Below are 19,264 nucleotides of genomic sequence, written 5' to 3'. Positions count from 1 at the left end.
ATATAAACAGCTCATACAACTCAATATCAAAAAAAAAAAACTGATTGGAAAATGGGCAGAAGACCTGAATAATCATTTTTCTAAAGAAGACATACAAATGGCCAACAGGCACATGAAAAAATGCTCAAAATCACTAATCATCAGAGAAATGCAAATCAAAACCACAATGAGATGTCACCTCATACCTGTCAGAATGGCTATCATCAAAAAGACCATAAATAACAAATGTTGGCAGGAATATGGAAAAGAGGGAACCTTCCTACACTGGGAACGTAAATTGGTGCAACCACTATGGAAAACAGTATGGAGGTTTGTTAAAAAACTCAAAGTGTTAAAAAACTCAAAGCCTTATGACCCAGCAATTCCACTCCTGGGTATATATTCGAAGAAAATGAAAAAACTAATTTGAAAAGATATTTTCACTGTTTACAATAGCCAAGATATGGAAGCAACCTAAGTGACCATCAACAGATGAATGGATAAAGAAGATGTGATATGTGTATCACAGTGGCATATTACTCAGCCATAACAAGAAGAATGGATAGACTTGGAGGGTATTATATGCTAAGTGAAACAAGTCAGACAGAGAAAGACAGATACTGTATGTTATCACTTATATGTGGAATTTAAAAAATAAAATGAATGAATATAACCAAACAGAAATAGGCTTGAATATACAGAGAACAAACGTGGTTACCAATGGGGAGAGGGAAGAGGGGAGGGGCAAGGTAGGGGTAGGGGATTAAGAGGTACGAACCCCTATGTATAAAATAAATAAGCTACAAGGATATATTGTACAGCACAGGGAAATTTTTTTTTTTTTTTTTTTTTTTGCGGTACGCGGGCCTCTCACTGTTGTGGCCTCTCCTGTTGCGGAACATAGGCTCCGGACGCGCAGGCTCAACGGCCATGGCTCACGGGCCTTAGCCGCTCCGCGGCATGTGGGATCTTCCCAGACCGGAGCACGTGTCCCCTGCATCGGCAGGCGGACTCTTAACCACTGCGCCACCAGGGAAGCCCAGGGAAATATTTTATAATAACTTTAAATGGAGTATAATCTATCAAAATTGTGAATCATTATGTTGTACACCTAAAACTAATATAATATTGTAAATCAACTATACTTCAATTAAAAAACATTTCCCCCTTTTGTGGGTTGTCTTTTTTACTTTCTTAATTGTATCAAATGTTTTAAATGTTGATGAAGTCCAGTTTATCTGTTTTTTCACTTGTGCTTTTGATGTCATGTCAGAAGAAACCATTGCCTAATCCAGGGTCACAAAGAGTTGCCCCTGTGTTTTCTCCTAAGAGTTTTATCGTTTTGCCCTTACATTTATGTTCTTGATCCATTTTGAATTAATTTTTTGCATATGGTATGAAAGAGGAGTCCAACTTTATTCGTTTGCTTCTGGATATCCAGTTGTCCTAGCACCATTTGTTGAAAAGACTGTTCTTCCCCACAGAATTATCTGGGCACTCCTGTTGGAAATCAGTTGGCCATAAATGTGAGGGTTTATTCTGGACTCTCTGCGCTATTCCATTGCTCTGTGTGTCCTTCTTTATGCCAGTGTAGTCTCACTGACAGTAGTTTTGTAGTAAGGTTTGAGACCTGTGTGAGTCCTCCACTTCTGTTTCCTTTTTCAAGGTTGTTTTGACTATTCCAGACCCCTTGCATTTCCATCTGAATGCTAGCATCAGCTTGTCACTCTGCAAGGAAGCCAGCTGGAATGTTGACAGGGATTGTGTTGAATTTGTAGATCATTTTGGGATCATTGCCATCTTCACGGCATTAGGCCTTCCAATCCATTGACATGGGATGTCTCTCCGTGTACATAGGTCCCCTGTCTGTGTGTTTTGCAAGTTGGGAGCCTCTTTCTACCTGGCCCATCCTTTCAGGCTGCTTCTTGGTTCTGAGGAGAGTAGGTTAAGAACAACTACAGTGAAGTGTGAAGTGATGGTGTGAATGCTGCTGGAAAAACCCAAAGGGCAGCACCACTAAAACGGCTGTTGGCTGGCAGATGGTCACCAGGTTTGCTCAGATGTTTCTGGTCAGCTGCTGGTCAGAATTCTAAACAAGGTATAAGAAAGCGCCTTCAGCGTGTCTCTGCCCACATGGTAGGTTCCGAAGCTGCTGGTGCGGGGCTCAGCAGGTCGCCCTCTGCAGGTGTCTCCGTGAAGTGCACAGGCCCCAGCAGCCCTCTCGCCACCTGAGGAGAAGGAATCCAGGCCTTTCTTCTCCCTGCATTCTGCAGCCCATAGGGAAATAGATTTTTTAGATTGCATATTTTGGAAATTTTATAGGAAAGGTAAAACCGTAGCGCAGCCAGCGCTCTCCCCGGATTCACACCTGAGACCGAGACGTGCTCTCTCATCATCGTGCACGTGCACAGCTCACAGACACACACCTTTTCAAGGCCTGGTTTTGCTCTTTTACGTTTTACTTAGAGGCAATATTAGGTTGACAGAGGGTTGCAAATAGAGTGTAGCATGCCCACGTGCCCTTCACGGCTGCCCCCAATGGTAACATCCTGAGTGACCACAGCACAGGTATCAAAACTAAGAAGTTAGCGCTGGCTCAGCACTTCCTGTCAGTGCTTCCTCTGATGGCCTTTCTCTGTCCCGGACCTAATCCAGGGTCCTCAGGGCATTTAGTCGTCCTGTTTCCTTAGTCTTCTATCTGCAGTGGTTGTTGGTCTTTCCTTGTCCTCTGTGATCTTGACAGATCTGATGGATGCTGGTCAGGCAGTTCCACAGATGTCCCTAACTTTGGGTCTGACCAATGCTTCTCACCGTCAGTCTGGGGTTGGGAGTTTTGGAAAGAAGACCGTGGAGGCGAGGTCCCCTTCTCATGACAGCATATCACCCGACCTGTTACTGGGGAAGTTAACCTTGATCATGTGGGGAAGGTATCGTCACAATCCAAAATTGTGAATTTGCAGTTTTCCCTTTCCAGACTATTTGTCGGAAGGGAGTTGCCATGACCAGCCCACCCTCAGCGGGAGGGGGTTGAGTACCACACCACCTCCTGGAGTGAAGGCTATCAGAGAATTGGGGGGCATCTGCTAAAACCACCACGGCGATTAAGATTATTTGTGGGGAGACACTTGGAGGGCTGTGTAGAATATCCAGTCAGTCCCTAGAGCCACGGTGGTCACCTGCGCAGCTGTTCCTGTGCTGTTCTCATGGTGGTTTTCCATTCCTCCCCTTCCTTCTGCGTTTATTAATCAGAATTCTTCTGTAGGGAAGCGTTTTTCCCTTCTCTCATCAAGGCCTTACTCTTTTTTTTTTTTTTGAGCGTTCTAGTTTTATTTTATTTTATTCTTTTAGCCGTGCTGTGCAGCATGAGGGATCCCAACCAGGGATCGAATCCATGCCCCCTGCATTGGGAGCGTGGAGCCTTAACCACTGGACCTCCAGGGAAGTCCCAAGGCCTTACCCTTGACAGCTGGAGGCAGCATGGAGCCCTGTATGAGAGCGGGACTCTGCGGGCCAGATCTCAGCTCTGCCACCGCCTCCCGTGGCCCATTGGGTGGTCGTGTGGGCAGGTGGCACCAGGCGCAGGAAGTGTTGAACCCTGTGTGGCCCCCAGCGAGTGTTGGTGGTCGTCACCTCGTTTACATGGAGGTTTACCTCTCAGTCCCCCAAAGCCAGCAAACAGTCAGCAGGTGGAAGTAGACGTGTCCAGCCGTCTATCCCGTTGTGTTGACCGTGCCGTTTGCACTGAGTACTTAGTGCAGGTATCAGAAGCTGTGCATCCTGCAGGGCTGCTTCACCCCGTGTGAGCGATGCGGTCTCCTCCTCGAGGGCGTGGCTGGGAAGAGGCCCCGCCAAGCTCAGACCTGGCTCTATCTGTCCTGGGAGTCTGTTCCCCACTACTGCCCCTCCCTGCCTCCCTACCTCAGGCAGTGGTTCGTTTCCATCCCCTTGGGGACTCCAGAAGGGCAGTGAACAGACTACTTTCGAAGGGCCCCCACTACGGGGCTGCCCCTGGAAAGCTGAGGTTGGCCAAGGCTGAAGGGAGTGAGCCCATTTTAGGGATGTGCAGGTAAGTGCAGGGTTGACTGAGCGAAGCCCCTAAGAAGGTCTTCTCGGCACCGGACTCTTCTCGTGTGTGGGGTGGAATGCACAGTCTAAGATGCTTCCTTTTGCTTCCTCAGCGCATCTACTATCTTTCCCTGGAATTCTACATGGGCCGCACACTACAGAACACGATGGTGAACCTGGGCCTTCAGAACGCCTGTGACGAAGCCATCTATCAGGTATGGGTCCTTGGGGACAGGATGCTAGGTGGCCTCTCGTGGGCACTGAGTCTTAATCCAGGCCCTGCAGAGGTGAGCACTGCCATCTGGGACGGGGGAAATGGCTCGGGCGTCGGGGAGAATGGGTTGGTGGGCGACACTCCTGCTCAAGGGGAGAAAGCACAAGTGGATGGGAGCTAATGCATTGGAGGGCAAGGACTGGGTGCGTCGTGATGCCAAGGCTTGACGCTTCTAGATGTTTGCACTCCGTACCCCAACCCCAGGCGGGTTTACCACATGGCAGAAATGGCTGGTATATCCCATTTCTCTCCATTCTATTGAGCCAGTGACCCACCGCCAGCTCCCCTCCCCCCCCCCAAGCCACTGGTCCTGCCGTCTAGTTATAAAATTGCCCTTTCTCCCCTACTCAGAGTAAACACTGCCTGTGCCTGAGCTTCGTCTTTGACAGCTGTTCACTCAGAGGCCTCCCCCTTTCACGGTTGATTTGCAGTTTTAGGGCAGAGCTGGAATAGGCCGTGTCTGTTTACTGTGTGTGTACCCCCTCTGTGGACACTGTCTCCCTCCCGCACCGGACGCTCAGTGTAGGATTTCTAGAGTGTGAATGGGCAGCACCCCTGCCCTTTGCACGTATGTGGAAGGGTCCTCACCAGAGTCGTTCCTTCCCCCAGCACCTGCCCCTGCCTTTGCTTTTGTTTGGTTTTGGTGTTGGGGTGGGAGGTGCTCTGGGGGCTTTGTTGGAAGCAGGGTGGTGTGAGCCTCCTGTGGCTGTCAGGCCCTGACATCACAGGGGCTCCTGTCTCCCCTCCAGGACTTAGGGGAGCCAAGCATCTGGGACAAGTAGTTTCAGTTGGCACAATAAAAACTTGGAAAAAAAATTGACTCTCCCAAATAGGAACCTTAGGCTCACAGTTATCTAAAAAGATGGAGGTTATCCTCCCAGGTGATTTGTCATTTGAGTTTCATTTACTGACTGTGAATGTTAGAACATGTCTGTAAGGACCACGGAACAGTGGAGTTTACAGTCGTATAAAGCATTTCAGTTTTTGAAACATTTTCTCTGTATATTTCTTACAGGTAGTAAATATTTTAGGGAATGTTTATCCATAAATATGCATTATCTGTTTATAATGTTTTTAAAATATTTACTTAAAGTGGTTGTTTATTATTCCTGAAGCCAATTTTTTTTTTTTTTTTTTTGGCCGCACTGCAGGCTTGTGGGATCTTAGTTCCCCGACCAAGGATTGAACCCTGGCTCTTGGCGAGGAGATCACAGAGTCTTAACCACTGGACCACCAGGGAATTCCCTGTTTATAATTTTCACTACACAAATAAGATGTTAATTATAGAAACTTAGAAAATACAAGGAGGCATATATCTTTCTAAACATTGTACATTTTTTTCCCTAAAAATGGTATTTCACTTGCCATTTAGCTTTTAATTAAGCTTGTGTTTGAAAAGTTTCCATGATGACAGAACCTGAGCATCTTCAGGCACACGTTTGCCTGGCCTTCCTTCCAGGCACAAGGCGGGTACCAGACGCTGTGGGTGGGACTGTCAGTGATGCAGGGCTGGAGGCCTCCTCCCTCCAGGCTCCCCAGTTACAGTGCAGTGTCAAAAATAAAACATGCTGCCGCTGCATCACCCAGGGCTAGTTCTGGGAGCGGGTTGCACCAAAAACTAGAAATTCAGAAGAAGCCAGTGTCTCCTAATTGAGCTATCAAGGACACGTTTAAAATTTTTTTATTGTAGAAAACTTTATATATGGAAATTGAGTGACTGTTACGATGAACTTCTTCCACATACCATCACCTGGCTTCACCAGTCCGCAAGCCCAAGTCCTGGCCGGTCTTGTTTCCCTTATGCCCCCACCACTCCCAGATTGTTTAAGCCAATGTCAAATATAATATTTCACTTGTAAATATTTCAATGGATATTTTTAAAGATAGGGTCATACCATTATGACCTCTAAAATATTAACAATTCTGTAATATCAGTTTTTCAGGCAGTGTACAAATTTCTCTGATCGCCTTAAAAATTTTTTAAATAGTATGTTCAGAAACTTAGTTGCATCTGTGCAACTATGAGCATAATCTATGAGCGTTTCCTCTTTTTTAATTTGTCTGCCTTGCAGTGTATTTGTTGAAACTGGGTTTGTTCTGTAGAGTGTCCCCAGCTTGTGTTTAACCTGCTGCTTTGTCCAAAGGATGTCTCAGCACTTCTACTCAACACTGTACTGATGGAGCCGGGACATTTAGCCAAGAAAATGAAATAAGAGGTATCCAGATTGGAAAGGAAGAAGGGAGGCTATCTCTACTTATAGATGACATGACCTAGAAAATCCTAAGGATTCTAGTAAAAATGTATTAGTACAAATGAATGGGTTCGGCAGAGTTGCAGGATAAAGATCAATATACAGAAATCAGTTGTATTTTTATATATCTGCAATGAACAATCCTAAAATGAAATTAAGAAAACAATTCCATTTAAAATAGCATCAAAAATAATAAAATACCTAGGAACAAATTTCCAAAAGAGACACAGACTTATGTTCTGAAAACTATAAAACATTGTTGAGAGAAAGAAAACCTAAAAATGGAAAGACATCCCCTGTTAATGGCTTGGAAGACTTAATGTTAAGATTGCAGGGACTTCCCTGGTGGCGCAGTGGTTAAGAATCCACCTGCCAGTGCAGGGGACACGGGTTTGATCCCTGGTGTGGGAAGATCCCACATGCCATGGAGCAACTAAGCTCGCGAGCCACAGCTCCTGAGCCTGTGTGTCACAACTACTGAAGCCCATGTGCCCTAGAACCCAGGCACTGCACCTACTGAGCCCATGCGCCGTAACTACTGAAGCCCACGCACTCTAGGGCCCACGTGCTGCAACTACTGAAGCCCGCGTGCCTAGAGCCCGTGCTCTGCAACAAGAGAAGCCACTGCACCACAACGAAGATTAGCCCCCGCTCACCGCAACTAGAGAAAGCCCACGTGCAGCAACAAAGACCCACGCTGCCAAAGAAATAAAGATTGCGAGACTCCCCAGACTGATCTACAGACTCATTGCCGTCCCCAGTAAAATTCCACTTGGCTTCTTTGCAGAGATTGACAAGCTGATTTTAAAATCCAGATGCAGATGCAGCAGATCAGGATTAATTAAAACATCTTGAGAAAGAAGAACAAAGTTGGAGGACTCACATTTCCAATTTCAAAACTCACTACAAAGCTACAGGTGTGGTCCTGGCATAAGGACAGACAGTTAGAGCAGTGGGATAGAATTGAGAATCAAGAAATAAACCCTCACATTTATAATTGATTTTTTTCCCAATTTAAAAAAATTGAGGTAAAATACACATAATGTAAATTTACCATCTTAATTGTTTTTAAGTGTACAGTTCAGTGGTATTAAGTACATTTATATCATTGTGACACCGTCACTACCGTCCATCTCCAGAACTCTTTCATCTTGTAAAACTGAGACTCTATATCCATTATATACTACCTCCCCACCCTCCCCTTCTCCCAGCCCTTGACCACCACCATTCTACTTTCTGTCTCTGAATTTGATACTCTGGGTACCTCACATAAGTGAAAACATACAATATTTGTCGTTCTGTGACTGGCTTAATATCTCCAGGGCTCATCTGTGTTGTAGCATATGTCAGAAGCTTTTTCAGGCTGGATGAATAATAGTCCACAATGCACAATCCACAATTAATGCACAAAAGGTTTTAATTTTCATGAAGTCCGGTTTTATTTTGTTGCCTGTGCTTTTTTTTTAATAAAAATTTTTTCATTATTATTATTTTTTATTTTTTTTTTTGGCCGCACCGTGCGGCATGTGGGATCTTAGTTCCCCGACTAGGGATTGAACCCACACACCCTGCATTGGAAGTGCGGAGTCTTAACCACTGGACGGCCAGGGAAGTCCCCGTTGCCTGTGGTTTTGGTGTCATATATGGTCAACTGATTTTTTTTTAAAGGAAAAGTGTACCAAAACAATTCAATAGAGAAAGAATAAATAAACGGTGCTAGGATGCTTAGACATCTACTTGCAAATGAATGAAGTTGGATCCCTACCTCACACTACATATAAAATTAACTCAAAGTGGATCAGAGACCTAAGTGTAAGAGCTAAAAATATAAAATTCTTAGAAAAATATATACAAGTACATCTTCATGATTAGGCAATGGATTCTTAGAAATGACACCAAAAGTACAAGCAGCAAAAGAAAAAAATAGGTAAATTGGACAAAGGACATCAAAGGGCATAATGAAGAAAGTTAAAAGACAATCTACAGGGCTTCCCTGGTGGCGCAGTGGTTGAGAGTCCACCTGCCAATGCAGGGGACACGGGTTCGTGCCCCGGTCCGGGAAGATCCCACATGCCGCAGAGCGGCTGGGCCCGTGAGCCATGGCTGCTGAGCCTGCGCGTCCGGAGCCTGTGCTCCGCAACAGGAGAGGCCACAACAGTGAGAGGCCGGCGTACCGCAAAAAAAAAAAAAAAAAAAAGATAATCTACAAAATGGGAGAAAATATTTGTAAATTATATGTCTGATAAGGGTCTAGTATCCAGAATGTATTAAGAACTCTTACATCCAAATAACAGAATGACAGACAGAAAAGTTGCTCAGTGTCATTAATCATCAGGGACATGCAAATCAAAACCACAGTGAAATACTACTTCACACCAACTAGAATGGCTGTAATCATAAAGACAGAGAACAAGTGTTGGTGAGGATATGGAGAAACTGGAACCCTCATATGCTGCTATGTTGAGAAGCTAGTGTATTAAATTAAGAATATGCAAATTATGGCCAGCTGAAAGAGGAGGCACAAGCCACCCACGTGGGGTCGGCATCCATGCTCCCACTTTGGGGAAAGACACACCCTGGGATCACTTTGATTGAAGGTGCAGTTGCAATACACCCACATGCAGTAGGTAAAGTCACAAGACTTGTTGCTTACGGAAATGGGGGTTGGGGGGAAGAGCAGTCCTCTGTCACAGGTTGCCAGCAAGCAGGAGATAGAGAGCAGGGCAGTAAGCACTTAGTACTTACAAGGTGGTTTCAGGCCCAATTCTAAGTGGTTATTTTAAAAGGTTATTTTTTACTGGGAAAAGCAAAGTGGGAACGTGGGTTGGCAATCCTCAGCTTGAGTCCTTATCTAAATGTCCAGACTCTGAGTGTGAGCAGGGCTGTCATACTGTCAAATGCCGAGGCAGCAACTCATCGTCACATCTGGTAGGAAAGTAAAATGGTGGAGCCACTTTGGAAAATAGTCTGGCAACTACTCAAAAAGTTAAGCATAGCATTACCGCGTAACCCAGCAATTCCACTCCAAGGTTTATATTGAGAAAAATGAAAACATACTTCTAGTGGGGGGGGAGGGATAAATCAGGAGTTTGGGATGAACATACACACACTACTGTACATAAGATAGATAACCAACCACGACCTACTGTATAGCACAGGGAACTCTACTCAATATTCTGTGATAACCTATATGAGGAAAGGATCTAAAAAAAGAATGAATATATGTATAACTGAATCAGTTTGCTGTATAACTGAAACTAACACAACATTGTAAATCAACTATACACGAATAAATTAAAATTAAAAAAAAAGAGGGCTTCCCTGGTGGCGCAGTGGTTGAGAGTCCGTCTGCTGATGCAGGGGACGCGGATTCGTGCCCCGGTCTGGGAGGATCCCACGTGCCGCGGAGCGGCTGGGCCCGTGAGCCATGGCCGCTGAGCCTGCGTGTCCGGAGCCTGTGCTCTGCAACGGGAGAGGCCACAACAGTGAGAGGCCCGCATACCGCAAAAAAAAAAAAAAAAAGAAAGCATACATCTATACAAAAAATTGTACATGAATGTTCATAGCAGCATTATTCATAATAGCCAAAAGGTGAATACAACCAGGTGTCTTTCAATGTGGCATGGCCATACAGCGGACTACTACACTGTGATAAAAGTACTGACACAGGTTACAACATGGATAAACCCGGACAATAGTATTCTAATTGTAAGGAGCCAGATACAAAAGGCCGCATATTGTATGTCTCCATTTACAAGAAATGTCCAGAACAGGCAAATTTATACAAACAAAAAGTAGAAAAGTGAGGGAGGGGGAAATAGGGAGTGACTGCTACTGAGTAGGGGGTTTCTTTCTGGGGGGATGAAGTTCTAAAACTGGATAGTGGTGATAGTTGTACAGCTTTGTGAATATGCTAAAAACCATCAACTTGTTCGCTTTTGTGGTCTGTGGGTTATGACTCAATAAGAAAAAGTCAGGTTGTTAAGAGAGCTCTGTTGTGCTCAGTTTCCGTCTTTGTTTCCGAAGCCCACTTTAGGAAGGTTTTTTTTTCCCCCCTTTATTATTATTTATTTATTTATTTGGTTGCGCCGGGTCTTAATTGTGGCTGGCAGGCTCCTTAGTTGTGGCATGCAAACTCTTAGTTGTGACATGCAAACCCTTAGTTACAGCATGCATGTGGGGTCTAGTTCCCTGACGAGGGATCTAACCCGGGACCCCTGCATTGGGAGTGCAGACTCTTCACCACTGCGCCACCAGGGAAGTCCCAGGAAGGTTTTAGACTTTGTGTCAATTAGCTGCTTCTGTGCCTCTTCTGAATGCTCTCAAAGTCAAGGCAAAATTTGCCTTCCTAGGCTGAGTTGTGCCTACAACATTCCAGGTAAAAACGTAAAGGAACAAAACATCTTGCCCACATGCACCCTGGGCCTGTCTTCCTTGAGTGTCTGGTCTCTGAGCTAAGAGACGTGTCAGGAGTAAGAGGTTCCAGCGTCAGGTTTGGAAAATGTGGCAGTTAAACACGTTTCTTAATGCTGAGCTGGTAACGTGTTATTAGGTACATCCTATAACCCCCACACACCCAACATATTTTGGTGGAGCACACTCTTTGAAACTGCTGTAGGAGTCAGTATTTTGAAATTTCAAATTGGAAATTTGGAAGTCAGTGTTTCGAAATCTTAATCAGATTGTTGTATGTGTTAATACCACTTGATTTAATAGATACTAAATCATTTCTTTATGACTGATGTTTTTAATTTTCTCACAACGTAGCTTCCACCCTTTGCAGTTTGTGAGATCCTCAAAGTGTGGTCTGGAGACCCCCGGGGTCCCTGAGACCTTTTCAAGGGGTCCTCTGAGTCAGAACTATTTATTCTTATTCGCACGAGTCTATGTACGGTAGGCTTTCCAGGGGCTCTCTGTGTGTGATATCTTAACAGATTGAATGCCATTAAAGAGATTTATAAAAATGTAGAACACTGCCACCCTTTTCATTATTTTTTTTGGTTGTTTTTAAAAATGTAGTTATTTTCCATTAAACAGTGTTGTTTGTGTTAATATGTAATGGGTTTGTTGTTGTTTTAAGATGAATTCATATATACTTCAAAAAATTTCTCCATTTTAATTTCTAATTTGATAAATACTGATAGATATAATCTCAATAAACAGTAACTCTTTAGGTCTTCCTGAAATCAAAAAGTTTAGAAGCCACTGATCAAGGTAATTAATGAGGGAATTCCCTGGCGGTCCAGTTAGGACTCTGTGCTTTCATTGTGGAGGGTGAGGGTTCAGTCCCTGTTCGGGGAACTAAGATCCCACAAGCCATGTGGCATGGCCAAAAAAAAAAAAAGTAATTAATAAGCAATTTGTCAAGTTTAATACACTAAAGCCAGATTAATGGCTTTATCTCAATTATCCTAATTGAGAGCCTTAAGATCTGCGTTCTTTTATTTGTTTGTTTATTTATTTTTGGCTGCGGTGGGTCTTCGTTGCTGCGTGGGCGTTCTCGTGCTGAGCGGGGGCTACTCTTCATTGCGGTGCGTGGGCTACTCATTGCAGTGGCTTCTCTTGTTGCAGAACATGGGCTCTAGGCGTGCAGCTTCAGTAGTTGTGACATGCAGGCTCAGTAGTTGGGCTCACAGGCTTAGTTGCTCCGTAGCATGTGGGATCTTCCCAGACCAGGGCTCGAACCTGTGTCCCCTGTGTTGGCAGACGGATTCTTAATCACTGCGCCACCAGGGAAGCCCCAAAGTCTGCATTTTTGAATGGTTTTAAATCAGGTGCTTTCTCTCTGATGTTTAACCTACCATATCTGTTTCACAAGATTGTTTGAATGCAGTTGGAATAGATAGGAAAAGTGCTTTTAGGTTTTGGCTTTAAAAGATGTCATGTAGGGTCTCCCCAGTGGCGCAGTGGTTGAGAGTCTGCCTGCCGATGCAGGGGACATGGGTTCGTGCCCCGGTCCGGGAGGATCCCACATGCCACAGAGCAGCTGGGCCCGTGAGCCATGGCCGCTGAGGCTGTGCGTCCGGAGCCTGTGCTCCTCAACGGGAGAGGCCACAACAGTGAGACGCCTGCGTACTGCAAAAAAAAAAAAAAAAAAAAAAAAAGATGTCATGTAAATATCATTAGACCGTGGGAAAGTAGAGAGTTACTAAAAGCATTGGCTTCTTTTTAGGATATGTGTTATAATCTGTCCACTGTAAGTGGGTTAATAACGTGGCAGTCAGTATCTCTGGCTATTAAACCACGTCTCATTTTGACTGTTAATTCTTAAGTCATTCAGCAGCTTTTGAAATACCTGGAAGCTTTCATTTTCATGCATTGATTAAACACCAGATTTATTTAAAAATTGAAGTATACTTGGTTTATAATGTTGTGTTAGTTTCAGGTGTACAGCAAAGTGACTCAGTTTTATTTTTTTTCAATTATTTTCCATTATAGGTTATTACAAGATATTGAATATAGTTTCCCTGTGCTACATAGTAAATCCTTGTTGTTTATTTTATATATGGTAGCGTGCATCTGTTAATCCCATACTCCTAATTTATCCCTCCCCACTTTCCCCTTTGATAACCATAAGTTTGTTTTCTATTTCTGTGAGTCTGTTCCTGTTTTATAAATACGTTCATTTGTACTGTTTTTTAGATTCCATGTATAAGTGATATCATATAATAGTTGTCTTTCTCTGTCTGGTTTACTTCACTTAGTATGATAATCTCTGGGTCCATCCATGTTGCTGCAAATGGCATTATTTCATTCTTTTTTATGGCTGAGTAATATTCCATAGTAGATTATATACCACATCTTCTTCATCTGTTGATGGACATTTAGGTTGCTTCCATGTCTTGACTGTTGTGAATAGTGTTGAAATGAACATTGGAATGCATGTGTCTTTTCCAATTAGAGTTTTTTTCAGATATATGCCCAGGAGTAGGATTGCTGGATCATATGGTGACTCTATATTTAGTTTTTTGAAGAACCTCCAGACTGTTTTCCACAGTGGCTGCACCAATTTACATTCCCACCAACAGTGGAGGAGGGTCCCCTTTCTCCGCATCCTAACACCAGATTTTAATGTTGGATTTGCAAGTCTAAAAGAAGGCAGACTCTACCCTTTGATTGATATAAGCTTATAAGATTTAAATATCTTTCTACCTATCGCTGAGGGAAAATATTAAGTAATATTAAAATGTTACCTCTGTTTTTATTCACAGCTGGGGCTAGACTTGGAAGAACTGGAGGAAATAGAAGAGGATGCCGGCCTGGGGAACGGAGGCTTGGGGAGGCTGGCAGGTAACCCCAGGCTCCTGTCCAGGACAGACCTTTCCTGACACGGTGCCTTGGTCAGAGAGCAGCACGTGGCAAGGCCAAGATCAGCCATGCTCCCAGCACTGGTCCGTGGGGATAGATTGGTCCCTCAGAGTGGATGGGACAGTGTGTCCTCTGGGTCAAAATCTTTGCCACCAGTAGGGGAAAAAAATGCAAATTATATATTCTCTTTCACACAAAGGGCGCTTCATAATTATGGTGACCAGGCTTGCCAGTATTGGGGAACTGGTGCCAGGAGGGGTTTGCAATATACCAACCACCTCCACAGCCAGTAACTGGGAGAAGGACAGAGGGCTAGAAACACACACGCACAATTTATGAATGTAGCCCAGCGTAAAGCAACTGTTCCTGCTTTACTACAGTAAACAGATTGCTCTAAAATAGCAGAGCTGTTTCTCTTAGAGCTACTGCTCCTTTGGGCCACCCTATTTGAGAATATACCCAGTTTGAAGTTTGTGGGGGTTTTTTCTGTTTTAATTATTTTCGCCAGCCTTTATGAGGGGGAAGGAGCTGGGTTAAGAACTTGGAAGTGGAAACAGCAGTCACAGTGAGATTTGATGTCACTGTGTCCTTCAAGGCTTTTGGGCACAGTGCTTCTGGAGCAGAGATGATCAAGTTCTGTGCTGCCCTTGTGTGTACGGGGCCCTAAAGTGATACACTTTGCATTACTGCCCCTTTTGAGAGCTGTCATTTTGTAAAGGGAACAAATGCCCTAAAATTTATCTGGGTGAGTTGTGTGTATGTGTTTATGTTTTCAGAATTTAAGTTAAATTCTTCAGAAATTATAAGCGCAGCGTATGTTTCTGTCCAACACAGCGGCACCCGGCTCTAGGTTAACCCTCGGCCAGGCGTGCCCCGCCTCCAGGGGAAAGGCCGTGTGTGCCCCACTGGCGGGTGTGGGCTCTGTGTGGCCTGCGAAGGTGAGGTCACACGCACCACGCTAAGCCGTCGCTTCCCGCTGCAGACGGCGTTACAGCGTCCAGGCCGGCAGGCAGAGGGCAGCCCCTCGGGCTTCGGTCCCCTTCGCCCTGACGGCATTCCGTTCAGCGTGGTCATCTCCCCACTTAGTCCTTGCTCAGTCAGTAAAAACTGAAGTAAAAACCCAAGGTCTAGCGAAGCTCCAGGCCGCCCGCCCTGAGGCTGGCGTGTCAGCTCGTGTGCCGTTCCCGCCCCCACGGGTCCTCAGGCCGCATCAGGCTGCTTCGCGTCCACTCCAGGCATCTTTCCTGCCACGGGGCGGCGCCACCGGCCTTCCCCCTGGACTCGTCTGGGCCCCTCTGCTTCCACGGCTCCCCTCGCCGTGCAGACCCGGGACACCCCCAGCCTGCGGTAGCTCGTGTGCGGCGTCCCTCCCGCGAGAATGATTTCCTCAGAGCGAGAGCCCAGGCCTTAGTTTGTGGGTCTTCTTGTTGCTCCTCAGCAGAGGGCCTGACACCCCCAGGTCTGTGCATGTTTGGTAAATTGGCATGTGTCTTATGTGCTGGTGTTTCGTCGTTAAAATTTTGTGTTCTTTTTAATCCACAAGTTTAATGAGGCTGCCTTCTGAATCTTTAATCAAATCATGGTGGTTTGCTTTCAAGACGTTTTGATCGGAGCAAGGGCTCCCTTTGGCGGACCCTTCCGGGGGCCCTGGTGGCACTTTGGCACCTGGGTATTTGGTGCTGTGGGTGCTGAAATGTACATTTGCAGGCCCCACTTCTGTGCCCTCTTTACCAGTATGTGGGCAGATGTTTTGTGATGTTGCTTGGATTTCAAGTAGAACGTGTGAGGGTGGGGCCTGCAGCCTGAGTGAGGGTCCCTAGGAGAACGTTGGCAGGAGGGGACAGTGTGTTGAGATGAGCTGAGTTTGGCAGTGTCCTCCGTGGGATTCGTCCCTCTTCCCACACCCCCAGGTAGCCCCCGTGTTGATGTTGTCTTGTTCTGGCTCCGGGCTCTCAGGCCAAAGGGCATCAGAGTGGGGTTCCATTTTCCTTTTCATGAGACCTGAAGGTGACCGGTCACCACTGGGCCACTGCCTGATGCCCTGGGGGCCGGCCCTCCGGCGCCTACTTGACTTGGCGTCTGGGCCTTGGCTCCAGAGGCCTTGGGTCTACTGATCGTCTTCGATCCCAAGAAGTTCTTTGTGTTTGGACTTTCAGCCTGCTTCCTTGACTCGATGGCCACCTTGGGCCTGGCGGCGTACGGCTATGGAATCCGCTATGAGTTTGGGATTTTCAACCAGAAGATCGTCAATGGCTGGCAGGTGGGTGCGATTTCCTTCCCTTGCTCACTTGCAGCTCTCGTGCGCATGAGAAAATAGCCAGGCACCGTCAGTTCTGTGTTTGGACTTTCTGCTCCTCCTGGAGAGGCTGCGTGCCGGTCCTCGGCAGGGCAGAGGGGGGCAGGTGGGCAGTGCTGGGAGTTCTGGGCACTCCGTGCTTTCCACATCGTCCCCACGGCCGGCAGTGCCCGTCGCCCACATGTGCTCATTGCACACGGCTTCTGTGTGGCGACAGGACGTCTGGTGGGCTGGGGCCAGAGCCCAGCTGGGCCTCACAGGAGACACTGTGGGTTGAGGACGCCACCAGCTGGTGGTGTTTTCTGTCGTCTCTCACAGAGCAAAGGCACCCCCCAGCCCAACCCCACCGCAGAGGAGGATTGGCCTGGAGTCGCTAGGAGAACAGCTATTGCAGGCTTTGCTCCCACCTGCCCTCGCTGACACCAGCGAGGTGGTGGCGTCCTGTGGGGTTAGGGGCTGGACTCTGCAAAGCAGTGTGGCTCTTAGGAAGAATGAGCCTCAATTCTAAAGCGTCAGGCAGAGAAGTAACACGGTCAAGACCCTGCTGGTAAACGGGGAGACTCAAAACGCAGTCCCACCTTCCTTCTCTTAGGTGAGGTGGGCGTTTCCCCTCACTTCGGCATTTCAGAAAGGAAGGCAGCACTCTTCCACTTGGGTGGAGAATAGTTTAAATAATTTGGGGTCTAAAAGTCACAGATAAAGCAGGGCTGGAGTTAGGATCAAAAAGCTGGTAACAGGAAAGTCGTACAGTCTGAACGAAGAAGCTAATGATCGGGGTGATGGAAGTGTCCTCTGTCTTGATGGGGTTTGGGTCACACAGGTGTGTGCAATTGTCGGAACTCACCAATGTTGGCCTTAAGATTTATGCATTTCACTGTGCGTCTGTTAACCTAAAAAATAAACACTGTGATGGACTGTCCTTAATGACATGCCTGCTGAAGTGTTCAGGGGAAGAGTGGACAGATGTCTGGGATGAACTGCTCACTTTGAAATGCATCAGAAAAGTAATGGATGGATGGAAGGAGACGTGGTTATCAAGTATAGCAAGATGGAAGCAGTGACAGAGCCTAGGTGGAGGGTGTGCAGTTCACTGTCAATTCCTTGGCATTTCTATGTGTTTGAAAACGCTCATAATAAAACGTTAGCCAAGAAAATTATGGCCAAAAGGAAAAGGAAACAAAACAGATTTGTAGCCACTGGTTAATTTATAGAAATACTCCCTGTGACCTTGAAAGGAGAAATGCACTTTTCCTCCTGCCACCTTCTGGGTGATTTTAGTCACAGTTCTTTTTGTTCTTTTTTTTTCTTTTTCTTTTTTTTTTTTTCTTTTTTGGCCACACCTCGCTGTATATGGGATCTTAGTTCCCCAAGCAGGGATCGAACCTGCAACCCCTGCATTGGCAGTGCGGAGTCTTAACCACTGGACCTCCAGGGAATTTCCTAGTCACAGTTATTTATGTGAGTGTTTCTGTCAGATGTGAGCCAGCCTTTGTACATGTGTGGTCTGTGGCCCATTCTAGCTCTTTCGTAGTCGAGGTGATGTGTGTGTTTGTAAGACAGAGACTCTGAGGCTCCTCCCTGGCTGGTGGGTGTTACAGTCGTAAGGAGGAAGGTTTTGGTGGTGGTTTCTGTCTCTGTCTGTTTGACCACAGACACTTCTTCCTTCTGGTTCCCTGTTCCTGTGCCTCTTGCCATCATGCGTAACAATTTAAAGACAGTCCTAGGTTGATAGGCCGGTGGTAAACTTGCCAACTCCCACGCTTCTGTCAAGGGAGCTGCTCAGTCAGAATGCTTTTAGCAGAGTTCAGCTGTAGCACAAGTAAATGTGGGCAGTGGTCACAAAGCAGCATTGGTGGCCAACGGGGGCCACAGACCAGCCTTCCTATCAGAGAAGGGGCTCCAGAAGGGAGACCCCCTTGCCTCATGCACTTGGGAAGATGCTGCTTCTGCAGACAGCTCATTGAACTGCTCTGTGGAGACAGCCAGGCTCTGATGTTGGAATCTCACTAACGTACAGGAGGTCAGAGGCAGGACCCGTCCTGTGATGAGTATCTGCCTGCACCAGGCAGAACAGTCCTGCGGGGAGTTCTGTGGAGATGGGCACAGTGAAGCAGTAACCTCAGCCACGTCACTGTCCTAAAAGCATGACCCAGATGCCCCTTCTGGGGACTTGACTTGCTTCTGTCTGTGACTTGGCCGTCCTGGACGTGTGGTGTAGACAGGGCCATCCTTCTGTCTGTGACTTGGCCGTCCTGGACGTGTGGTGTAGACAGGGCCATCCTTCTGTCTCTGTGACTTGGCCTTCCTGGACGTGTGGTGTAGACAGGGCCATCCTTCTCTCTGTGACTTGGCCGTCCTGGACGTGTGGTGTAGACAGGGCCATCCTTCTGTCGGTGACTTGGCCGTCCTGGACGTGTGGTGTAGACAGGGCCATCCTTCTGTCTGTGACTTGGCCGTCCTGGACGTGTGGTGTAGACAGGGCCATCCTTCTGTCTCTGTGACTTGGCCTTCCTGGACGTGTGGTGTAGACAGGGCCATCCTTCTCTCTGTGACTTGGCCGTCCTGGACGTGTGGTGTAGACAGGGCCATCCTTCTGTCGGTGACTTGGCCGTCCTGGACGTGTGGTGTAGACAGGGCCATCCTTCTCTCTGTGACTTGGCCGTCCTGGACGTGTGGTGTAGACAGGGCCATCCTTCTCTCTGTGACTTGGCCGTCCTGGACGTGTGGTGTAGACAGGGCCATCCTTCTGTCTGTGACTTGGCCATCCTGGACGTGTGGTGTAGACAGGGCCATCCTTCTGTCTGTGACTTGGCCATCCTGGACGTGTGGTGTAGACAGGGCCATCCTTCTGTCTGTGACTTGGCCGTCCTGGTCAGGTGACGTCACGTGGATGGAGTCATGCTGTGTGTGGACTCTGCGTAACGTCTCGAGGTTCGTTGATGTGCCCCAGGACTTCTTCCTTTTACTGCTGAATTCAAGCAATTCTTAACGTCTTTTTACTTTGATTTATTCTTCTAATTTTATATGAGTTTTTTCTTTAACAGTCCAAAGTGTTCATTTTTAAACAGAGCCTTGACCAGAATTGGAAAC

At 46.5% G+C, this 19,264-nt stretch overlaps 1 protein-coding gene across 1 annotated transcript in view; it reads left to right on the top strand.

The window, feature by feature from the left end:
* The window catches only part of PYGB (glycogen phosphorylase B), a 54,014-nt gene that overhangs the window by 14,337 nt on the left and 20,413 nt on the right, over window positions 1-19,264 (top strand). The window contains exons 2-4 of the mRNA XM_079946417.1: window positions 4,158-4,259; window positions 13,782-13,860; window positions 16,035-16,138. Coding sequence (XP_079802543.1) covers window positions 4,158-4,259; window positions 13,782-13,860; window positions 16,035-16,138 — 285 coding nt within the window. The remainder of the gene's footprint in view (window positions 1-4,157; window positions 4,260-13,781; window positions 13,861-16,034; window positions 16,139-19,264) is intronic.

This window comes from Stenella coeruleoalba, assembly GCF_951394435.1.
Source record: "Stenella coeruleoalba genome assembly, chromosome: 15".
In the NCBI taxonomy this organism is placed as follows: Eukaryota; Metazoa; Chordata; class Mammalia; order Artiodactyla; family Delphinidae; genus Stenella; species Stenella coeruleoalba.
The sequence above is the reverse complement of the archived record's forward strand: the minus strand, read 5'-3'. Positions and strand labels throughout refer to the sequence as shown.